This window comes from Anguilla anguilla, chromosome 9 (genome assembly GCF_013347855.1).
Source record: "Anguilla anguilla isolate fAngAng1 chromosome 9, fAngAng1.pri, whole genome shotgun sequence".
Classification (NCBI taxonomy): domain Eukaryota; kingdom Metazoa; phylum Chordata; class Actinopteri; order Anguilliformes; family Anguillidae; genus Anguilla; species Anguilla anguilla.
The window spans coordinates 24690523-24713561 of NC_049209.1; the positions used below are offsets into that span (position 1 = coordinate 24690523).

The window sequence follows — 23039 nt, forward strand, 5'->3', positions numbered from 1 at the left end:
GGGAAAGGGTTTCACTTATGGTATTTTGCCAGTAGTAACTAATTTCACAGCTTGAAGGTTGGGCATTCTAAATCTGGAGGGGTGGGGGAGGGTGATTTAAAGATGGTGGATAAATAGTTGTAAAATGATCATAAACATGAAGGTAGGATTGTTCTTTTTTTCTCCCTCTGATTTGTGATGCTCATTCAGTGGCACCTACCATATGAATTGGTGGTTGCTTTGAAAATGATGACAAGCACTAGCATTTAACATAAACAAAAAAAATGTTTTTTTTAATTTTTTTTTTTTAATCTGATATTTACATTTGATTTCGGATTCATTTATTTACCTCCCCCTTACCTTTTCAGCTTCCCAATCCTGGCTGATTTATGGGGACCGAGTTCTGCATCAAATATTTGAGAACAAGGAACTTCTTAAAGAGGATACCCATGATATTTCTGATTTCATGAAATGCATCCATCCTTGGAGGGAACGGCAGAAGGGAAAAGCAGATTCTGTGCAGTGTCTGAAGGAGCCGGGAAGTATGGGAGACTTGGCGGACTTGCTGCTGGAGCAGAAAAACCGAGTGTGGGCAAGAATTTTCGTACAGTATCTGAGCTCCCTGGACATCAGCCCAAAACTGCACAGCTGGGCTCATAGACAGGACAGTGCAGGTGCGCTTTTGTTTCTAATCCGTGGGGCACGCTTGCGTCATACTCTTCTATTGATATAAACGCTGAGGGAGGTCTAAGGGGAACCTTGCTTTGCTTCACAACCATCAGGTCAATGATGAATTATGAGGTTTCATTCTTCACTACTTTAGGTTCATTTCATACTTTGAGTGAGGTGCCTCTTGCATACCTTGAATATACATTCAATATTTTAAATTTAAGCAGTTACTGGTGAGGGGCAACAACAATCAAAATTATTGTTGGTTAAGATTTTTCTAGATCTATCATTACTGGGAAGATATGCACAACATCATCGGTTCATTCATATAATTGCAGTATTCTAACAGTGCCAGGTTCCTCATATCGTTAGTTGGCCCGCAGCAGCATTATCTCCCGAGCTTTGTCTCTCTCTTTCAAGAATTCAGGATAGGAATACAGGGAGGAGGTATAAAACAAAGTTGTTTATGCAGAGAGGACTTTGAAGAGGAACAGAAAGGGGGGGGGGGGGGAGAGAGGGAGTAAGCCATGCCATGAAACCACTGAAAGAACACAGAAAATGCAGTGGAATAAAATAATGATTATATGTGTGTACATTCATAAATGAAAGAGTCAGGATATGTACAGTATGTATGTGTATTATTACTGTACTGTATATAAAGGAGTATAGCAGTACTGTTAGTACTTGAACATGAATATTTGAAGTATTTTCTGGGAATTTGCATGCCTACATAGGGGTACTGCCAACTGTAATATTTCTAGGACGGGATTACTGGTGCAGTTTGTAGAGCAGCCAACTCAACTCATACATAAATTCCTCACACGGGCTTTTTTGTACTATTAGCCCATTTCTAACTAACCCTTTCTGCTTCCCCCCCCCCCTTGTGAAAATACTGTTCTCCTTTAAAACAAAAACAAAAAAAGGAAATAATAATAGGCATTATTTATAAAGCATAGCTAATTGGGGCTCTTGGGCTTCCATGTGTTCCTGGCAGGTCTGCGAGCGGCCGAGACGTTTATCGAGCGCTACGCTACCCACCTGGAAGAGCTGGACCTGGCCCCGCTGCTGGCCTTCGGGCCCATGCAGGACGCCTTCATCGAGAAGTTTGGGACCGTGCCGGAGATCTTCAGCGAGGGCATCACTGTAACGGATTACTTAAAACAGGCCCCTCCTCGCGAGATGCGCCTTTTCATCTGGACCCTGGAGGAGCATCGAGAGCTTTACCCATCTTTTCAGCACGCTTTGAATGAGTATTTTGAGATAATGGGTACGTGGTGGTGTTGGTTTTTTTTGTCCTTTTGTTTTTTAAACAAGGATTGTCATTTGGGCCAGTTAAGAATGACTTCCTTACACTCGTAATCACATACCCAAAGTCACTTTCTTTTAAAATTATTTTAAAAAAATACTTTAATAATGTGTTTTATTTCCCTCCCCAGATGGTATTTGTTTAGTGATTAAGAAGACTGAGCATGAAAATCAGATTGTAAGTACCCACTTATTGCCCACTTCTGTACTGGTTTTGGAATTGATTTAGTCTTGTTACTTGAGCATGAAAAAATAACCTTGGGTTTTAATCTTCTATTAACTTTTGACATACAACATTAACCCTGAAAAGTGGTACTTATCACAAGCTGAACCCTGAAAGCCATTACTTATCACATGTTTGAAACCTGGAAGGCATTGCATATCACAAATGTAACCCTGAAAAGCATTACTTATTAGAAGTTTAACTGTGACAATACAAATTGGTATAGAAAATTCCAGAAAGGAAAAATGTTTATTTATTTATATATTTATTTTAAATAATTTTTTTTCCAGAATTCTGCTGTTAGGAGTAAAAACAAAAGTCGAAAAAAGAAACAAAAAGAGCCAAAGGTAAGAAAGACACGATCATGTAAACCTATATAATGTCTGTAACATGTCTGTCAGGCTACCAGCGTGCTCCATTCTGCTGAAGCACTGGGCCTTAGTCTCCTGATTGGTCATGCACTGTGGCTGCTAGCCCTGCAGGTTATATAATTGGCATTGCCCAGACAGGGAGGGCCTCGGTTGGCTGTTACCGCTGTCCTATCGTGCAAGGGTGGTGACTGCTCAACTGGATGCCTGCAGTCTCAGCCAACTGCGCATGACGTGAACCCCACAGATGCGATGACTGCGCAGCTCAGTGGGTAGAAAAGCTGGAGAGCATGCGCTTGTTTGTGCTGACCTGAACTGATGTTGTGCGATGCTGTGATAGGCCTGAACTGATGTTGTGCGATGCTGTGATAGGCCTGAACTGATGTTGTGCGATGCTGTGATAGGCCTGAACTGATGTTGTACGATGCTGTGATAGGCCTGAACTGATGTTGTGCGATGCTGTGATAGGCCTGAACTGATGGTGTGCGATGCTGTGATAGGCCTGAACTGATGGTGTGCGATGCTGTGATAGGCCTGAACTGATGGTGTGCGATGCTGTGATAGGCCTGAACTGATGGTGTGCGATGCTGTGATAGGCCTGAACTGATGTTGTGCGATGCTGTGATAGGCCTGAACTGATGTTGTGCGATGCTGTGATAGGCCTGAACTGATGGTGTGCGATGCTGTGATAGGCCTGAACTGATGGTGTGCGATGCTGTGATAGGCCTGAATCGATGGTGTGCGATGCTGTGATAGGCCTGAACTGATGTTGTGCGATGCTGTGATAGGCCTGAACTGATGTTGTGCGATGCTGTGATAGGCCTGAACTGATGTTGTGCGATGCTGTGATAGGCCTGAACTGATGTTGTGCGATGCTGTGATAGGCCTGAACTGATGTTGTGCGATGCTGTGATAGGCCTGGGAATGCCATTGGCATTCCGAAGTGAGAGAAAATAAATATTCTGACAGTAAAATTTGGAAATTGGCTCTCAGAAAAATGTAATGTTTTATTTTAAGTTTTTTAAAGTTTTTATTTTATTTTATTTATTTGTTTTTTTCCCCCACTTTGCCTAGCAGTCTGTTATTGTCCTGGGAACGAGGGGTGGGACTTTAAGAGAGGAAGATGATGTGTTATCAGATGAAGATTCACTGTAAGTCATCGATCAGCCTTTTTCCCCATGTTGTTTGTGTGATTTTAATGCTGTAAGATGGCGGAAACGGTTCTGAACTTGCTGTGTTTCCCTTGACAGAAACCTGTTTGACATCAGTGGTCCCTTTATTGTTCCCGAACGCCTTCGAAATCAGGTCGCCGAATTCGAAGGGCGATACAGCAACATTGTTCCTGGCAGCCTTCACAGGAGAATTTTGGACAACAATCCAGATTCGATAAAAGAGAGTTTATATGAGTAAGCATGTGTTAATTTCTGGATGGCAGTAACCTGGTTATCAGGGCTGGGTTTTTGATTGGTCTGTGTGGAGGCCTGACTGTCCCATCCCTGTGCGCCCGCAGCTACTTTGAGCAGATCCTGGAGGCGCACGGGCCCATGGAGGCTCACGACCAGCTGCTGGTGGGAGAGCTGGAGAACTTCCCCGCCGAGGCCCAGCTGAAGATCCAGGAGGCCGGGGGACTGCAGCCCTTCCTCCTGGAGCGCTTCGTGATGACCGGAGGCCTGATCGGGCTCGTGAAGCCCGCTGTCTCACTGCAGGACCTGACGGACCACTTCGCCCACCTCTTCATCTGCTCGGGGGATGCCTCCCCCACCAGGAGAACCTCCCTCAACCCCTCTGCCAAAGAGTTTCAGCCTCTCTCTCAGAATCCCGTCCAGGGTAACGGTGACGCCAGCGCTGCTTTTGAATGTACAATACCGCTCGGTATGGATGTGACAATGGACGAAACCCAGCAAGACCATTTCGGCCTTGCACCCGACCCTGTGTTTCCAGCCTGTTTTCCGGACTTGTATACCACGTGTCTCGACCCTTTAATATTTGGCGCTCCAATCGTGGACTTTGCTCCTGATTCGAGTGAGCCATACAGTGGTGAAGGAACAGTTTTCCCAGAGCAGTACTTGGACATTTTCTCATCTGAAAACGATGGGGCCGAGTCCGCTATTGAAATGGAGGATGCTGCTCCGTTTAGCAGTGTCACTGAATCCCTGCCACCGCCGGGGTTTGGCCTGCACGCCAGGGTGACTGCAGATAAGATGGTTGATACCCAGGTATGGGTTTTTGTTGTTGGTGGTTTTAAATGTCTCGAGAAGAAAAGCCTTCTGTAACCCCATGTCTTTTTCCTCTGCTTCCTGTAGGCACGTCCTGATCACAGAGATGACGTTGCTGTTAACACCGAACCTTATAAACCATTCGAAACAAATAAAGTGAGTATTGAATGCCAGAGCCTTTGGTACTGTAGGCTACTTATTAATTTTGTGTAGTCAATGAAAAACTTGATTAAGAAATGCCTCACCAGACGTTTCCTTGTTTTTGTACACTAGGGGGACATGATTAAAAAAGAAAAGGATAATGTGGAGTTTGAAAAACAAATACAACAAATGATGGAAGATTATAAGGAAGAAGAGCAAAGAAGGAAAGAAGAGATTTCTGCCCTTGAAGCTGAGCTGGAGTCAATTCGTGTCAACACAGAGGTAGTGTACAAGCAGTCCCTGTTTCAAGGAGCCTTGGAATTTGGAATGTGGGCAGTGTAGGAGGTTGTGCTAGGAGCTTGTCTGCCTCTGTGCTGATTGTGTGTGTGTGTTTGTTTGTGTGTGTGTGTCCATCCAGATCACTAATAAAGAACTGGAGCTGTTCCAGCAGAAATTGGAGGACGAGGTGAAGAAAGATCAACAGGAAAAAAAGGAAAACCAAGAAACTCTAAAGGCCTTGAAATCAGAAATGAAGGAGTTGTCTGAATCTCATGAGACGTGAGTGTTCTATTACTGTTATAATAGGGATAGGAATGGAACACTCACTGTGTGGCAGTTTGAGGCGGTGCAGGTCTTGGAGGCAGGCTGGTGTAGGTGCATGTTGGCTGCTTATTGTATATTACTTATTGTAATAACTTGCTTGTAAGACACGTAACTGCTCAAACTGCCATGCACAAGTGGCATTTTAATCTCTTGTTCTTCTGAGAACAGACTGGAAATGGCAACTGGTGTAGTGTAGCTTGCTGCACTGTTGTAGCAAAATGTGATCAGAATCCTCAGCTTGATTTGGGTACCTGCAGTAACTGCAGAAGCTGTGTCATTGATGATACTTTTTCCCACCAGCATTTCCAGGAGTGTCAGGGAGAAGAAAAAGGAGTATGAGAAGCGTCTCAGTGACTTCTTGGAGAGAAGGCAAGTATCTGGATGTTTTTACAATGTGCTGCAACAGCTGTACAGCTATATATGGGAATGTTTTTATTTTTCTTTCTCCCGCACCTGTGGTGTGTGGGAATGTGTGTTTACGAGCTCTGTGCGATTCCCTCTCAATGGGTGATGCAGTTGTGCTTTGAGAATCCAAGGCCACTCTCAGGGCCACAGGAAAGACAATCTCGTGTGAACTCCACAGCAACCAGTGGGCTGATGAGAAGATGAGCCTGGAGAGCGAGATAAAGAGGTACAGGGACCTGCGTGCTGAGGCTGTTCGGAGATCACAGGCCGCTGAGGTGAGGCACACACACACGCACACACACACACACACACACGCACACATGCACAATCACTCACTCACACAGACACACTTGCACACTCACACACATACACTCACGCACATACTCATGCGCGCACACACACACACACACAATCACGCACTTATACGCACACACTTACACTTGCATGCACACTCACTCACACAGACACACATACACACACACACACACACTCACTCACACATGTACACTCACGCACATACTCAGGCGCGCACACACACAATCACGCACTTATACGCACACACTTACATGCGCACGCACACACACACACACACACACACACACACACACACAATCTAACACACACAGACTCCGCTTCTCCATTTCCCACATTGGCTCACTCTCCAATCCCATGTTCTCAGATATCCATCCTGGAGAACCGGCGTCAGAGGGGACTGCGAGGCCTGAACAAATGTGTGTCGGACGGGGAGGTCATCCTGGCAAAGATACAGGACATGGTGGCCAGGTAGGTACAGCACTTCAGCACTTCTAATGCAACACATTTATTTCCTTATATTCCACATCAGGAAGAGAAAGCATCATGCCAGTCCTAAGGAAGATTTGTACAGAGCAATCTCTGGCATTGCCATTTTCAATTCTGTTTGATTCATTAAAAACCAGTCCATATTTATATCTTTGCAGTTTGGACGTCATTGGAACATGATGTGAAATGCGCATGAGCAGTTTAAGTCACAGTACACATGCAGGTTTTCAATCGCAGATGGATCAGTTTCAGGGGAAATCAGTTATGCTGATGGGTATGTTAGCCAAAGACAATCAACCCTCAGGGTCAGTTTGCGCTGTGATGCGGAGCACCCACGGCCGTCCCGGTTTTTTGTGTGGTTGGGAAGCGTGCTTGCCGCTCCGTGGTCGTTTGTGATTAGTTTGGGTTTTTCTGGGTGATGCTTACCTTGCCGTGTGTCCTTCCACAGTTTCCCCTCGTCTGGATTTCAGTCTGCCGCTGAGAACTGGCAGGCTTTTGTCCAGGACGCCAAAGAAAAAGTCCTCCAGGCCGAGGTGGGCGCCGCCGATGGCACTGACTGACTTTGACGGGTGTATGGGGTGGTTTAATTGGGCGAGGGGTTCTGCTGCCTGTGAGCTGCTTCGAACGGTACACAGGTGCGCACATGCTACCAGTTGTAGCAACACGTGTTGCTTCATCATATAGTAATTTGTGGCTTGTATTGGGCCATAAAAAGCACGCACTTAAGTTGCTGTGAGGTAATGCTTAATTATGGGAAAAAAGTTTTGGGCTGTAGTGAGACAGGCAGGTCCTATGCCAATCGCCACCAGTAAAGAGTTGGGACTCTTTGTGTCCAGTTTTTGCGATAGATTTTGCGGATCATGTTAGTGACTCCATTGTAGTCTACCCCCCAAAAAAATAAAATGTCTTGTGATTAAGGCCCAGTACAAGGAGCAGATGGAGCTGCTGAAGAAGGGGTCCAGGCTGTGTGCTCTTCCACGGGTGACCGTTCCCAGTGCCTCCCCTCCTCCAGCCCTGCCGGTAAGCTTTCACATTGTTGGCCATTCCCGTCAAGTGAATCACCCATTTCCTCTAACATTATCAGGAAGTTGATATGGTTCCCTTTGCTTTGAGTGCTCCTGTCTGCCTGCATTAAAAGCACTCTCGGGATCTCTGGCTGCACCTTGAGGTTTTAACGAGCGCTGAATTGGTCTCTTTAATGGATCAAAATGGGCCGCGACTCGGAAGCGCGAGCAGTTAGTATTCCTGAGGCGACTGAGGATCGTTTTGGCCGTGTTATTGCACAGACGGAGTGTTTTTTTTCACAACCCCCTTTCCTGTGATGTGCTCAGCAGTGAAGCTGGGCCTCCGTACGAACCCAGGACAGCCGGCCACGTGTTCCCCTGCCCGTTATTCGCCCTCCCCCCTGCCAGCTATTCGCCCCCCTCCCCCAGTATTCCCCGTTCGCCTCTACATCTTCTTCAGAGCACATAGACATGCAGGACACTCCCACAGGGACCCCCCTTGCCTCGCAGTGTGCCCCAGCATAGAGATGGGGTAGCCAGTGCAGGCGTCCGGTCAGAAATGGGGGAGTTTTCAGGGCCATGCAGGTGATTTCGGAAGCATTAGATCCTGTCCCCGCCCCCCCCAGCAATTGTTTCTTTTCTGTAACTGTGTGTTTAGGCCATGCCGATGGCGCCGATCATCAGCGACCCCTCCGTGGTGCAGGTGGTCTACCCAGCGGGCCCCGCCCACCAGTACTTGCCACCCGCGAGGCACCAGCTGAGGGGGCCCTCGCCAGCGCCCCCCGTCCTGCCAGAGGCCTCCCTGGGGAAGCCCGGCCAGCAGCCGGACCGAGGGGCGCAGGTCTCCCCCCCGGCACCGCAGGCCCACGGCGCGGTGGCGGCGGTCAGACCTGCCGCGCCCCCCCCGCCGTTCAAAGGCCCCCGAGCCGCCCAGCCGCACAGCAACGTGTTCGAGAAGATCATCGACCGACTCAGCTGCATGTTCCCTCACTACAGCAGGTATGACATGGACCGCACCTGCAGGCCTGCGTTTAATCAACATGCACAAGTTTGAATAATGATACCAAAGGGCAACTTGACCGACATCTTACTTTGTTTAAAAATGGCAACAAAAGGTTTGGAACTCTTGTGTTTGATTGGCAAGTTAGTCTGCCTAAATGAGCTACTGCCTGCATCTGGCAGGCGGATGTGAATTGCAGGCCCTGCATGCACTCTTTTGTTCATCCAGACTTTTTTTTTTTTTTTTTAAAGCACAGCAGTTCAATTTAAAAGGTACCATCTGCAAATATGTCATGTATTGTTTTTTGTTTAAACCTGAATGTTTCAGACCTACTCTGACAAAATTTATCCAAGAGGTGCGCTGCGCCAATGGAGGATATCTGAACTCTCTGTCCTATGAAGAAGTTATCAACAGAGTGGCTCAGGTCATCTTGGACCATCAGGACAGCGCCCGAGTAAGAAATCAGATTTCAGGGTCTGGGTAGTGTAGAGGTATAAGCACTGGCCTACCACCGCAGAGACCCGGGTTCAATCCCGGGCAGCTGTACTTCCGGCTTGGTCAGACATTCCTACAAACACAATTGGCAGTGTTGGGAAGCCGGTGAGGGTATGAGTCCTGATCGCTGCATTAGCGACTCCTACTGGTTTGTCAGGACGCCTGTTCAGCAGGGAGGGGATCTGGGGGAGACCTTACGCTCTCCCAGTGAAACTCCTCGCTGTCAGGTGAAAAGAAGCGGCTGGCGACTCCACATGTATCAGAGGAGGCATGTGCTAGTCTACACAGACCGACAGAGGATAGCGCATCGACCAGGACTGTGGCTGGTCCACACGGGGAATTGGTATAACAAATAAATTGGGGAGAAAAATGGCAACAAAAAAAAAGAAATCAGATTTCATATCACACTGATTACAATAATGTTGCGATACGCAGTATCCACACACACATTGGTAGGGAGGAGCTTTCCAGTCTAGGTTACCTGTCAGTTAAAGATCGTGTCAGATTCCTAAGTCAAAATCATGTTTTCAAAATCACTCGCGGCACAGATGCTCCTTCTCTCTCCAATAATTTTGTTAGATTATCTTCTGTTCATAGTTACTTCACGAGGCATAGTCTATTCAATTATGCTGTTCCCAAGATTAAAGGCATGGCATCAACCACATTTTATTTTACTGGAATCCGAGATTGGAATGCTCTTCCTGATTCAATCAAAACAGCTAGTTCTCTGAATGTATTTAAATATTGTGTAAAGCGCTTTCTCCTTGCCCAGTGATCCTTGTTGACTGTTGTTGTTGATTCTTTGTGTGTGTGCGCGTGCGTACACGTGCGTGTCTTTGTACTGTAGATATTTTTAAATGTAGAGATCAAGATTTGTATATTTGTTGCATATTTAGTTATTTTAATAGTCCAGTCTCGGACCCCATTGAAAATGAGCCAGCTATTGCTGGCTTAATGGGTAATCCTTGCACTCAATACTCTACAAATTGTTTCTCATTTTAGCATCTCACTTTTTACAATAGCCCTCTTTGTACTGTTTTAAGTAAGTGTATTTGTTCTATTTTGTAATTTTTATATGATGAGTGCAAATAAATAAGTCTAAATCTAAATATCCTTTAAGGCTTGAGTCGCAGAGGCTAAGTGGTTATGCCAGGCCTCTTATTGGATGCAGTTCTGTTTCAGGTCATGTGTTCCATACATTGGTGCATATTGTACTCGAGTCAGATTATGCTTCTGAATCCAGGGTCAGTGAAACTGGATGAAGTGATCCCTGTCTTTTCAGGAGCACATGAGCTCCGCCCACAGGGCTGACCCCGGGGCCTTCGGGGCCCAGGTGTGCCAGACCCCGCCCCCGCGGTCGGACTCCCCCGCGGCCACCCGCGCCTCCGGCACCCCGCCTCCCTCGCACGTCTGGAAGAGCGTGGGGACCCACAACTCCAAATGGGGAACATCCAAAGCGGTGGGGGTCCCTGCACAGGCACTACATATTTCCCCCTCACCGGAATTCAGTTTCCATTCTAAGAGCTGTCCACACCTCTGAAACCCTGTTTATCCTTAAATGTTTCATTTTGATGTTTTAACGATTGTATCTTCGGGTAAACTAAGCCGTGTATACACCACTACGAGTGCACCTGAACCCCAGCACTTGTGTGGTTTACTGAGTAAACAGTAATGCATTTAATCCATAGTGGCTTATGTAGAGCAAGGTTTTGCTGTGATACAATTGAAATAAAGAATAAGAACATTTTAAGATGAGACTTAAAAGTAAAGTTTTTCGTTTGCCTACACAGTTGAATTTGGAAGATCCTTGTATCATCTGCCATGAAGAGATGACTCGGGATGAGCTGTGTGTGCTGGAGTGTCGGCACAGTTTCCACACAGAGGTGAGGGAAGCCGTTGGGATGCTCTCTGCTGTAAGGTAGCGACGGGAGGCGTGACCGTGTGAATGACATGAGTGGGGCTACTGTGTGCTGTCTGTCACCCAGACTGGAGGAGCTCATCATAAAAACACTGGTCTGTTGAGGAGAACCGCACAGTTTGTTCAAATCGCTGGTAGCACCTTATGGCTCCACCAGCCATAATGACACTAATGCACAGCGGTTTGAGCCTTTGCAGCTCTTACCTTAAGCAGGTTAGCATAACACCAACAGCTGGTTTGTGTTCAGTCTAGTAACTAGCTTCTAGTATAGCCTGGACAGGTTAAAGCCACTCTGATGGTTCATAAGTTAAATATTTATAGAAAGAAGTAACACTGCTGCACATTCCTGAATCAAAATAATTTGATCAATATAACTGGCTAATTTCGGTGAAAATACATTTCTCAGTAATCTGCAGGAATTGTACTGGTGTCAAAAGGGCTAAAGTGTTTTAAATGATCATTTGTGTTCGCCACTCAAACTCTTCCGATCTGTGGTGTATAAAGGCAGTTTCCTCACGGTCCTCTCCTCCCCGTACGCCTGTCTCTGTGCAGTGTATCAGGTCCTGGCTGAGGGAGCAGAGCACCTGCCCCACCTGCAGGGAGCACGCTCTCCTGCCGGAGGACTTCCCTCTGCTGCCAGGCCGCATCCGAAGAGGCCACACCCCCGCCCCGCCCTCCTCCTGAGCCCCGCCTCCAGTACAGGAACGGGGAACGGGCTGTGCCAATAGGGGGTGAGGCGTGGGGTGCTGCTGCAGTCAAACCGTGCTTCTCCAGAAAGTTACATTCATTATAGCCATCAGTAATTAGCCAGTCTCCTTTATTCACCTGTTTAATTTTGATCATGCCCAGTATTTATTTTATTTAATATCACTATATGCCATTGTTTTATTCTAAAGTGAACTTTAGAAAATTTTTTAATTTTGATTTCCTTGTAACTAGTGGGCAGTTTTTCATAGTATTTGAGCACTATTATGCGTTATTTTATAGACCTTACATCACTGCTCTGCGTATTGTTTGAATGCTGTACTTAATGTGCGTAGAAATTTTCAAAATTGTGTTCAAAAGTTCAAAACTGAATGTAGATTAGTGTACCAAGACATACAAGTTGCATTGCGAAATTTAGTTTAAACCAATTATGTTTGTTATTGCATGTTAAGACTGGTTCAGCCACCTTTTCAATATTTTGGCTTGTATTGTCTTAAGTAAATAAAGTTTGCTTAGGTGTTGAAGTGGTCTTGTTAGCACCAGTATTTAATTGAATGGACCAACATCTATCGTTGGTGATTTCAGAACTCTTTTAATCTGTTAATATGCAATGGTGTTTTAAATTAAATTATCTTTTAAACTGTTGACTTGGATTTGGTTTTGTGTAAAAGTGGGAGCAATACAAGATGGTACTGTCATGCTAGCTCCAAATGTTTCTGGAGTTGAAATCGGTAAAAGCAGTAGGGATAAATTTTGTCTTGTTGCAACTTTGCCCCTAATGAATATGGCTTTTTATACAAATGATATTTTTAACACTGGGAATCACACGAAATGGGTGTGAATTGCAATTCAATCAACACTTTGACATGTTCGGGCTCGGCTGATTTATTCACAGGGTTGCAGAAATCCCTGGAAAGCAAAACAAACTGGGCAACGCTCCTGGCCCTCATTTGCACGTTGTCTCCTGCGATTCCCTCCTCGTGATGCACAGTCTAAAAGCAGCCCCCTGCGGCTAAGCAAGGGGGAAACTTTCACACTCCATCCAGAGGCACTCTGTTTCCAGGACGGGGAGTTCTGTCTTAACCATCAGAAACGCAGTGTCAAATGTGTTTGAACATTTGTCAGCCTTTTTTGAGTCGCCTTTAATCCCGTTCAATACAGAGTACTCACAAGTGTTCAATTTATACAGAGAGTCACGTGATGTAAAAAAAAAAAAAAAAAACTTATCTGGAACAAAGCTTCAGTAAAAATTTTTTTTTTTACTGCGGCACTTTGATCAAAAGTCTGAATTGATATCCATCGCATCCAGCGTTGGTATGCTGAAAGCGTGGTCATGGTCGAGCGGCCTCACACCCGGCACAGCTTCAGGGGGAAATTCTCAGTGATCAGGTGGTCATCGTGCAGAACCATCACCACGTTCACTTCAAATTCTGAAAGAAAGCGGAAAGAGAAAAAATGGTTATTTATATACAGTGACAGCGCGCCACAAAAAAAGGACTAGATTTCAGATATATTCTGCGATCCACCGGCAATACAGAACTGGCATCCACGGTTCTCTGAAACGCGCGATGTTGCCAGTCTGCTTCTTGTCACGAGTGGAATCGGTAGTCCACAGGCGCCCAATCAACCAGCGGGGGTTGCTAGAGAGCAATGAGATGCAGACCCATAAATCAGGGGTTCCCAAACTCAGTCCTGGGGCCCCCCTGTGTATGCTGGTTTTTGTAACGACCAGTGGCAATCCCAGAATTTTAAAAAGCTGTTAGTTTTTCTTAATTAGCTGCTTTTCACAATTAGATGGATAATTTACCCTCTTAAACCGCATTATGTCAGAAATAGCTATGCATGCCATGATGAAAAATTCCCATGTTAATACTGTGCTTATTGTGTTGTATTGCAATCAATTGTATAATAAGAGATAAAACTTCCAATTAAAAGACTGAGGTTAATCAATTCACTCCTAATTGGTGAAACTGGACACCTAGCCACTAAAACTAACCAGCTGGAAGATGAATTCAAAGACAAAGCAAATGAGTGAGTCAAACCTGCATTGCCCTTAAGTTTAAGGAAAAATTATTAAATAAACTCGTGTTCAGAAACCTAATTAGGAGCCTATTGATTTGCCCATTGTTTCCTCTTTATGTAATTGCTTGCACTGTAGTACAGTAAGCACACTTAGCACAATATCAACATGGGTATTTTATTCTTCAAGGCATGCAGTTATTTCTGACATAATATGGCTTAAGAGGGTAAATAATCTCTCTGAACATGGAATTAAGAAAAATTAGCAGCATGTTAAAATTACAGGATTGTGATTGTCGTCCGAAAGAAAACCAGCATACATAGGGGAACCCCAGGACCGAGTTTGGGAACCACTGCCCTAACGGACTGAACCCTCCCCTACCCTGATGCAATCAGCATTTAACACGTCATCCTATGGAGCTACTGGCCAGTCGGCAGTAGCACGGTCTGGATTTGACGCGAGATCGTGGGGCTCATCCATGCAACACAGTGTAGTGCCTTACTCCAAGGCACACGTCATTTTAACTCACCAACTTTGAAGTTGGTGGTTTCGAGTGTGGGGCAGGTGAAGAGTCTGGGGAACACCATGTAGATGGGGATGGGCAGGCCGTGACAAATGTCCCCTTCTGCGATCTGGATGTTCTGGATCTCCGTGGCGTCTCTGGCGTAGCCCTCGGCACATCCTATGGTCAAGAAGGCGTTAAGTTTCCCATCAGTTACCGCACACTTCACTTCCGGTTGTGTTCCGGTCACCCACCCAGAGTGAGCAGTCATAAAGTGTTTCTTTATCATCTCTTTCAAATACAAATTGAGCACTATGAGGGCTTGGTATCTTGCTGCATTACTAATACCACAACAGCTATTACTGTTTTCTTGCATTTCCTGATAAAAAGGTATTTGAGACCATGAACAATTAACTCTATTATTATCCAGCACTATCAATGAATATATGTATCTTGAAGCATAAATCCAAGCTAATACAATATTCCATTTACAAACTGTATTCTGCAAGGAAATCATTTTTACATATATATAGTGTACAGGAAAAATGGACTAAATCACTTTTTCCAGATCAATCATGGTACATTTTTCAAACTACTTAGTTTTATCTCAAGCAACGACTTTAGCAGTAGCGATTGGCTACCATGATACAGTGGGCGGAGTATTGGTAAGTGGTCTTCATGACCTGTCATGTGCACAACGCAAGCTTGCGGGTACAGGGTACTGGCTAACAAAGGCAGGAGGCTGGCGCTCACCGCAGGTTTCTACCCGGACCAGCTGCAGCTCGATGCTCTTAATGGGCACCTCTGAGCTCTCCACCACCAGTTCCCCTGTCAGCGGCTGTGTGATCACACAGTTGGTAGCATTCAGACGGCCCCGGATCATGAATTTAGGAAGAGAGCCTCTCTGAAAGGAGAAGACCAACAAGTGCTGAAGCCAGAGACAACAAACTTGTACCCCAGTGCTCTGTTCATTTAAATTCAGTGCTTCACGCTGAAAATGATCTCTGCCACTGCTGAAGCTCAACATTTTCTAACTTCCTGACCGCTCAGGAAGGAGTGTGTCTCACGATGGAATGTTTGTATCTTGCACAGAGCCATGCACACTGCACAATCTGTATCTGTTACCTATCTGTATCTGGATAAACCAGAAGTAGGTGTGACTTAGACAGGAAGTTGTAAACGATGTGAAGCGAGTCTAATGTACATTAGCATTAAAACTGTTATGCTCTCAAAGCACCGAACTCACAATTTAACAGACATATCCTTAATCAGGAAGTAAAATAACAGAGAATAATATTTCTTTTTAAAGCTGTATTTTACAAACCAAACTAACCTAGATGTTCTCAATGATTATCCATTTAGAACATCTAGGTTAGTGTTGTTTAATACAGACAAATCATTGATCAGGAAATAAAATAGCCGATCATTTCCTTTCAAAACTGTATTTTACAAACACCACAAACCTAGATGTTCTAAACAATTCTCCATTATAACAACATTTTATAACAGTGTCTGAGCAACACTAGTTTTAGCCCACACCAGTCACTGCAGGTGCTCTGGGAGTAGGCAGCTCAGTCAAATCTTTACCAGCTTAAAATATTTCATCTTCTGAGTCAATTGCTAACAGTCAAAAAAACCAATGCTGGGTTCCTTGCTAGCAGCAGGTCACTGTTGGCTAGCTAGTCAAGAAATCTAACTACATGTCACCGTCACATGCTCCCTCCCACAAATGATGTACTTGATACAGATGGTTTGAGACAAAATTACTGATACTTAAAATTGGACAGAAAAACAGTACTGACTTTGGAGTTTAGATACTAGTGCAGTAGCTCTCTCCCTCCAGTGTGTGTCTCTGTAGCAGCCCCTCTCCTTAACTCCTACTACAGAAGAACAGTACAAGCGCATTGGGAATGGGGATTGTTCAGAACTAACACTGAAAGTGAGGTCAAATTAGACGCATTTTAATTTGAATTACTTAAGCCTTATTTTTTAATAGTCTTTCAATTTTGGCTATAGAGTGTTTCATAACTTAATAACTAATAATAAGACATGGAGACATGGATGTGAAGGGCGACTCTGCTGCAGGCTAGGAGGTAGGGGGAAGGGGTCTCTGCCTGTGTCTCAGGTGGGGTGAAAAATTGGCCCAACGGTGGCCAGGTCATCGGGTAAAACCTGGGACCTCGATGTCCCTACCTCTTTGACGTTCTGCATAGTCTCTGGGGTGATGGTGAAGTCCACTGGACTGGGTAGCAGCTTCCCCTTCTGAGGCTGAGAGAGAGCACGCAAGAGAGGTAAGGGCCAATCACAAATCCCAAGGGATGAACATGAACAGAGCTGATTTATGGCAACCGAATGAACGGCATCGAAATAAGCAAGGGGGCACATAAAAAGAACAGAAATGTATTTTTATGTTAGACTACTGATACTGTGGTGTGACGTACTTCAGCAGAGCAGCTGATGCTACTCCACTCACCTGACAGTGGACCATGAACTCGCAGGTCTTGCTCAGGTCTTTGGCCAGCAAGGAACGTTTCATATCGCACCGCAGGGTGTACTAAGACAGCAAAGACATTGACATATTGTAGATCAACATTATTCATGCTTTTGGAGTAGGTGTTGAGAATGTTTTGGGGGGGGAAAAAAACACAATTTCACACAGTGAAGACAGCACGACACTTAAATCCTTAACTTGCTGTCAGTCACATGGGCAGATACCCTGTACCAGCCCTCAGACCCCAACTCTGGTTAGCTACTAGTTCTCTACTGAAACCCACACCTTATATTTCACAGCCTTCACATTGCACCCCAACACCACTCCATCCTGTCACCTCCTTCAGATGTGGTCAGTTCCTCCTCCTGCCCAAGTCCCTTGGCTTGGCAGTGGCAGGAGTCTATATGTGGTAAACAGTCAGATTCAGCCGTAATTACTGACAAAGCATTCCAGGAACTTGCCTTCCTGACCACCCACGTGGGCGAGATCTCCAAAAAGGAGGGCAGAGGAGGGAGGGGTGGGGCTCTGATGCTGCATTTGAGTCAAGAGTGGGGCGATGTGTTTGTGTGTGTGTGTGTGTGTGAGTGTGGTGTGTGTAGTGTGTGGGGGGGGCAATGGCTTGTTCTCCTGTCACAAGATCTGTTTTGTAACATTTCTGAAAAACTCTACGATGCCACATCTGCAGCCAGGCCTGAAGAGTTCAACAGGGAGGCCAAAAAAACAACAACTTGTGAGTTGTGATTGGATACAGCAACAAGGAAGGCTACAGAGAGGGAAGGCCTATTGTAGTGAAGAAAGCAGAGAACGCAGTGTACTATCTAATGAAACTGGCCAAAAAGAATAAGGCGTGCTGACTAGTGAGGTTTCAGTTGCATATTATTCAGTACATGCTCACCGAACTTGACCAGTTTCGCAAAGTTCATATTGGAGAAGCTTAATAAGTAATTTCTGTCAACCAACACAATTTCTGTTGGCCATTACATTTGTGTCTGGAAGATGCTTAAATGTAGAACCGATTATTACACATAAAGGAATATACTACACCAGTTAATGTTTTTTTTAAATGTAAAATGACAACACCAAACGTCTATTAATTTCTGCTTTCCAAATATAATTATTCCTCATTCCTGACATTCAGCAGCCAATATAAAAAAGTGTGGTGATCTGGGTTTTTTCCTCGCGGGCAGATGGCAACCCAAACAAAAGCACATTTTTACTTACACTTTTTAAAAATATAAATTTGTCACCCAACATGGGGCTGCGTATATCAATTTCCACCCCAATCTGGAATGTCCAATCGTCTGCAACCGCAGCCATGTCATGCTGCAAACACCACTTCAGATTTGGGAGAGTGTAGAAATCCATGGTCCTCTTCCGAAACATGTGGTGTCACCAGCTGCTTCTGTATACATCGCAGACTATAGTTAATAGGTGGAAGACGTTTTATATGCAGCTTTGACTGCAATCTGTGGGTGCCTGAATGACCAGCAGGGGTCGTTTGATAGCAATGGAGGCAGAACCCTATGCGACTAAACTGTCCCATGCGATTCCCTGAGCATTCCCTGCGGTGGACAGCCAGCACTGGCATGGTCCAGATTTGATCTGAGGCCATGAGGCTCATCCATGCACCACGGAGCCTTAACCCAATGAGCCATTGGACAGCCCCTTTTAACAACACTTTAACAATATCCTGACACTGAGTCAGTTGAGGCAGACAGAGTGTGCCTCTCTTACATAGAAAAAACTGTATTTCACAAGTGTGGTGTGTCTCTGGGAGGTGGGGACTTGGACAAACGTGGGGAGCTGTGGTGTTTGTGCTTTACAGGTGTAGTGCAGGTTGGGGGTGGTGGCAGAGATTAATAGGCAGTGCTTTCAGAGCGGCTGTGCTGTGGGAGGTGTGGTTTCTGGCCGGACTGGGCTGTGTTTGTTTTGAGGGGGAAATCTAGGTCACAAACCACCTTGAATGCCTGGGCTCTGTAGCCGGGTCTGTACCTGAATGTTGACAAAGACGCCGTGGTAGGTTTCATACAGCACTTTGTTGCCCTTGACATTGAGTGGAAACTCAAAGGGGATTTCGGTCTTTCCCCCAGGAACCTTCCCTGGTTTCACCACCTCGATGTTGCTGGTGATTAGCTGGATGGGCTACAAGAGGGATAAGAAGGCTTTTAAACAAAAGGAAGGAAGATCTCAAAAGTTCCCAAGCCCTGCACACTTGAACATTTCATCATCACTTTTACCACTTGCATGGGAATTTGACTCATTATCCAAAAATGAAATAGAGATAAAGTTAGATCCAGTTATAGTTTCCGCGCAGTGACATCCATGCTATGGTGTACCATGTCTTGCTCACCTTGACAGAGTTGTAGAATGCTTCAAATACGCCCACACTCTTAGAGCTGAGCTGGAGGTTGACAATCCCCTCCATTGTGAGAGAAATGCCCTGATGTTGGACTGCCTCCTTACTGATAATCACCACAACACCTGCGAGCACTTCCTGTGAAATAAAAGTGCACGATAAGGACAAGGTGGTTAGTTGTAGCCTGCTGTTGGAGCTAGTGCTAAGATAGTCTATGGTGGTCCAAAATGATTAAGGTTGTTAGAGACCTAATGTAATTTTGAAGTTTATGTTTTTCTTTCAATCGAGGGGTCTGTTAAGACTACATAGTAGCTCATTGAGTCAAGGCACTGGAGGGTCCAGTCAGTTAGGGGGTCCATGTTTCATCACTATCTAGCAACTCCTGCTGGTTGATTGGGCACCCATGTACTGCATGTTAAAATAGCATATGAAAAGTCCTCCCCCGACTCCTCTCTGTGCAAGCTTAGCTGTACTCTGTGGTGTGAAAAGCAGCAGATCGGCAACACCACATGTTTTGTCAGAGAACTGCAGCTCTCTACGCACTCCTGAATCAGCAGTGGGGTTTGCGCTTGAATGTGGCTTTGGTTACAGTCGGCTATGCAAAATTAGGGTGGGAATTGAACATGCACAGCCCCACGCTGAGCACCAAATTTATATTTCTAAAAAAATGTAGGGGTCTGTGTTTTTTCACTGAAGCAATTCTGACTGTCTGCTCAAAAATACAACACCAGTGCTCTAACAGGGCATCAAACTTTCAGTCCTTGCATTGCAAACCCAATTCCTTAACCACTGAACTGCCAACCCAGCAATCAAACTTCCATTTTTAAAGATGTTTTTCCCCTCTTTTCGTCCAAATTTAGAACATCCAAATATACTCATAACCAGCACTCATTACCGCAATCTCCACTATTAATCTGAGAGAGAGAGCATACAAGCATGTACTCTCCTCTGAAGCATGTGATGTCAGCTGCTCCTTCTTATGACATCAGATTCAGGCACATGCTGACATGGATTGGAGGAAGACTTTATGTAAAGCTCAAAAGGGGGATTGCAGCCGCCCAATCAATCAGCGGGGGTCACTAGTGAGCTATGAAATGCTGTTATCCTGGCTGACTGAAACCTTCCTGTCCCCGTGTGCCATTAGCACCAGCTGTGTGTTGCACTGAGGGGCTGCCACAGTCGGCACTGGCACGGTCTGGAATTAAAACCGGACCACCTCCCTTCCACTAGAGAGTGCCTTAACAGGATGAGTCACCCAGCAGCCCTCCCACTCCACTTCCATTTTCTTTTTCATACTAAATTTAATCAAATCCAGGTCAAGTAACCCCAGCAAATATCAGGTGCATTTTAATCCTGATTTTCATACTCGGTTGATAATTTGCAATTTGCAAGACTTTCCAGGTCTGTCTCAAGTTCCCAAGACCACAAATCCACTAGGGGGTACACTAATAACCTAGAACACTGGCAGTATAAACTACGAGTAACTAGGTTAGGCCCAATAATTCTGGAATTTCAAGACAAAATATTCTGTTTGTTTTTTATGAGCATTTTCAATTAAAACAAACATCAAGGTTACTATGTTTATAAGAAGGCGCAAATGCACTTGGAAGAGCCTACAGCACAAGTACAGACAAGCCTCCTTCTCTCGTGGGCTCTGTCCAGTGTCCTTCAAATGTGGCAGAGAGTGAAGCTTCTGGGACACCCAACACCCAAAGTGAACTGAAAGGGGCTTTGTTAGATCAGGAGCCTTGCATTGCCAGGCTGACGTTCACTTTCTATGGCCACTGCCTCTTTCCTGCCACTCTACAGTAGCTTTTAGTGTGAGATGATTGGGAGTACCAAAACTGGCCTCTTTGGAAAAATTTGAGACAAGCATGGCCTCCATCAAACATACAGAAAAAAGACACACACACACACACGTAGCACGGGGTCTTGTTCCAGCAGCATTGGAAACAAAAGACCATTTTGAATGTTTTTAAAATTTCTGTGCTAACTTAAACACATCTTACACACTGCTTTGGAACTAAATCCATTAGTAGCAGTACTAGATTTTTATCTTGTTTTTACCTTGCTGTTATTGTTTATGAAACATGTATGCAAGGTGAAGGATTTATGTTACATTCACCACTGTCCGTGTCATGATTACAGAGAATAGACTGTTTTTAATCCAGATACACTGTCAACATTTTAGGCCCCCCTTTTAACATAAGATGCATTTTAAAACCCATTATTAGCAATTAAATTATTGAGGGGTCCAAAAATGCTTCAGGCCTCAAAGACACTGAATTACGCCTAGCCCATCCCTACCAACAGTGTGAAGAAACCATCCGGCGAGTGAGTGTGCCGTGATAGTAGTATGCATAGCTGAAGCTCCCTACAACTCCTGTACTGAGGGACCTCAGTCCCAACACAGACACTGGAGTCATTCACTAAACATTTTGCAAGTGTGTGTGCCTGTGACAGAAAGAGAAAAAGAGAGATTGTGTGTGCGTGTGCTCCTTCTCAATAAAAATCTTGGTTGAAAAATGCAAAGAGATGACTGTTGGACACTCTTCATGGACACTGCAATAGACAGGCTAGTTTACATAATCTTGCATTATGTATATTCTCCGAAGTAACGTTACATAAAAATAAATGCGTAGATTACAAATTTAATTAGGGTCTATCTTATGGGAGTTGTCAAGACATACATATGTTAGTTACCGCAAAACGGGCCGCATTGCCCACTTTTTCTTACACACACGAAAAGATATGACCGAGTAACAGAACCATAAACGTTCAGTCTAGTACGTTACAAATGACAGGTTGTTTCAATGGTTTGTGCACTGATTTAACGAAATCAGTGATTAAAAACTGTTGATGAAACCAAGTCAACTGTTGTGCAAATAACCAGTTTCTGTCAGACAGTTCAGTGAACAGGCTATAGCGTAGAGTTAGTGTAAGGCAGCAGTAACATTGCAATGTTAAGAACCGAATTGTATATCTAATAGCAAAAGCTATATTCATGAATTTGAATCAGTGAGATGAACGGCACATGTGAAATAATCAGCTAACGTTAACGTTAACCTAATGAAAATGCATGAACATAACGCGGCACAAGGGCTTGCTAGCTAACGTTAGTTAGCCTTCTACCTACAAAGCCGAAATAAAATAGACATATGGGCGTCTTACCCCCTCATGATATACTTTATTGGCTCGCTTAAGTCTTATGTCCAAACTGGCACTCATTTTCTTAAAATTGGATTAAAGTGCTGAATACTAAGACGGTGTTGACTTCTACACCTTCCTTGCTAACAGCATTTCTTCCTGCTTCATGTCATGTGACGTTATGATTCCATTCATGTGACACCAAGTTGGCGACCACGGCAAAAAAGAGAGAACAACTTCAACGCAATAGCAGTCATGATTAGCAGTCATGATGCGGGCCTTACTTGTGTGACGTTATGTTATGTTCATTAAAACATAACTTGGTCTCACTATTGTATATTATATATAAACTATGTATTACATTTAAAGCATCATTTAACTTGTTCGGCTTCAGTTTGTTAACGACCTAGCATGTAGCTAATTAACTTCTACAGCATGCATTCGGTTGCATTGTCCCGGAGTTGCTGCTTATCATTTAAGGTGTTATGTAATTTTGGCAAGTTTTCAGAAATACTAAGCGTCGACGCTTTCGACGTCTCAGTCATTAGAATGCCGTAAACTAGACAGTCATACATGTTTAGATAACACAGCTCGAACTTCAATTTACTGCCGTCCAGTTGCTGTGAGTTACAATGCGTTAGAGCTAAACTCGGGCTAACTATTACCACACAACTGGGTAGAAAGTTTTCTT

At 44.7% G+C, this 23039-nt stretch overlaps 2 protein-coding genes across 4 annotated transcripts in view; one reads left to right on the plus strand and one right to left on the minus strand.

The window, feature by feature from the left end:
- Positions 1–12477, plus strand: part of ttc3 (tetratricopeptide repeat domain 3) — a 34907-nt gene extending 22430 nt beyond the window's left edge. For 2 of the 3 annotated variants that reach the window (XM_035432067.1, XM_035432068.1), the window contains exons 27-46: positions 348–653; positions 1643–1915; positions 2085–2131; positions 2467–2523; positions 3619–3695; positions 3795–3950; positions 4055–4760; positions 4848–4916; positions 5034–5183; positions 5320–5459; positions 5805–5873; positions 6088–6184; positions 6589–6692; positions 7159–7243; positions 7629–7730; positions 8373–8713; positions 9042–9168; positions 10492–10668; positions 11000–11092; positions 11680–12477. In XM_035432067.1, coding sequence (XP_035287958.1) covers positions 348–653; positions 1643–1915; positions 2085–2131; positions 2467–2523; positions 3619–3695; positions 3795–3950; positions 4055–4760; positions 4848–4916; positions 5034–5183; positions 5320–5459; positions 5805–5873; positions 6088–6184; positions 6589–6692; positions 7159–7243; positions 7629–7730; positions 8373–8713; positions 9042–9168; positions 10492–10668; positions 11000–11092; positions 11680–11811 — 3308 coding nt within the window. In that variant the 3' untranslated portion in view covers positions 11812–12477. The remainder of the gene's footprint in view (positions 1–347; positions 654–1642; positions 1916–2084; positions 2132–2466; positions 2524–3618; positions 3696–3794; positions 3951–4054; positions 4761–4847; positions 4917–5033; positions 5184–5319; positions 5460–5804; positions 5874–6087; positions 6185–6588; positions 6693–7158; positions 7244–7628; positions 7731–8372; positions 8714–9041; positions 9169–10491; positions 10669–10999; positions 11093–11679) is intronic. The other variant, XM_035432069.1, reaches the window with a different exon arrangement.
- Positions 12478–12697: 220 nt separating this feature from the next.
- Positions 12698–22539, minus strand: vps26c (VPS26 endosomal protein sorting factor C). The gene is made up of 8 exons (XM_035432070.1): positions 22373–22539; positions 19196–19339; positions 18838–18987; positions 16828–16908; positions 16548–16622; positions 15108–15258; positions 14382–14534; positions 12698–13262 (listed from the first exon to the last, which is right to left on the minus strand). Exons 1-8 carry the CDS (start codon positions 22427–22429, stop codon positions 13180–13182), a joined length of 894 nt encoding a protein of 297 aa, XP_035287961.1. The 5' UTR covers positions 22430–22539; the 3' UTR covers positions 12698–13179.
- Between the last annotated feature and the right edge of the window lie 500 nt (positions 22540–23039).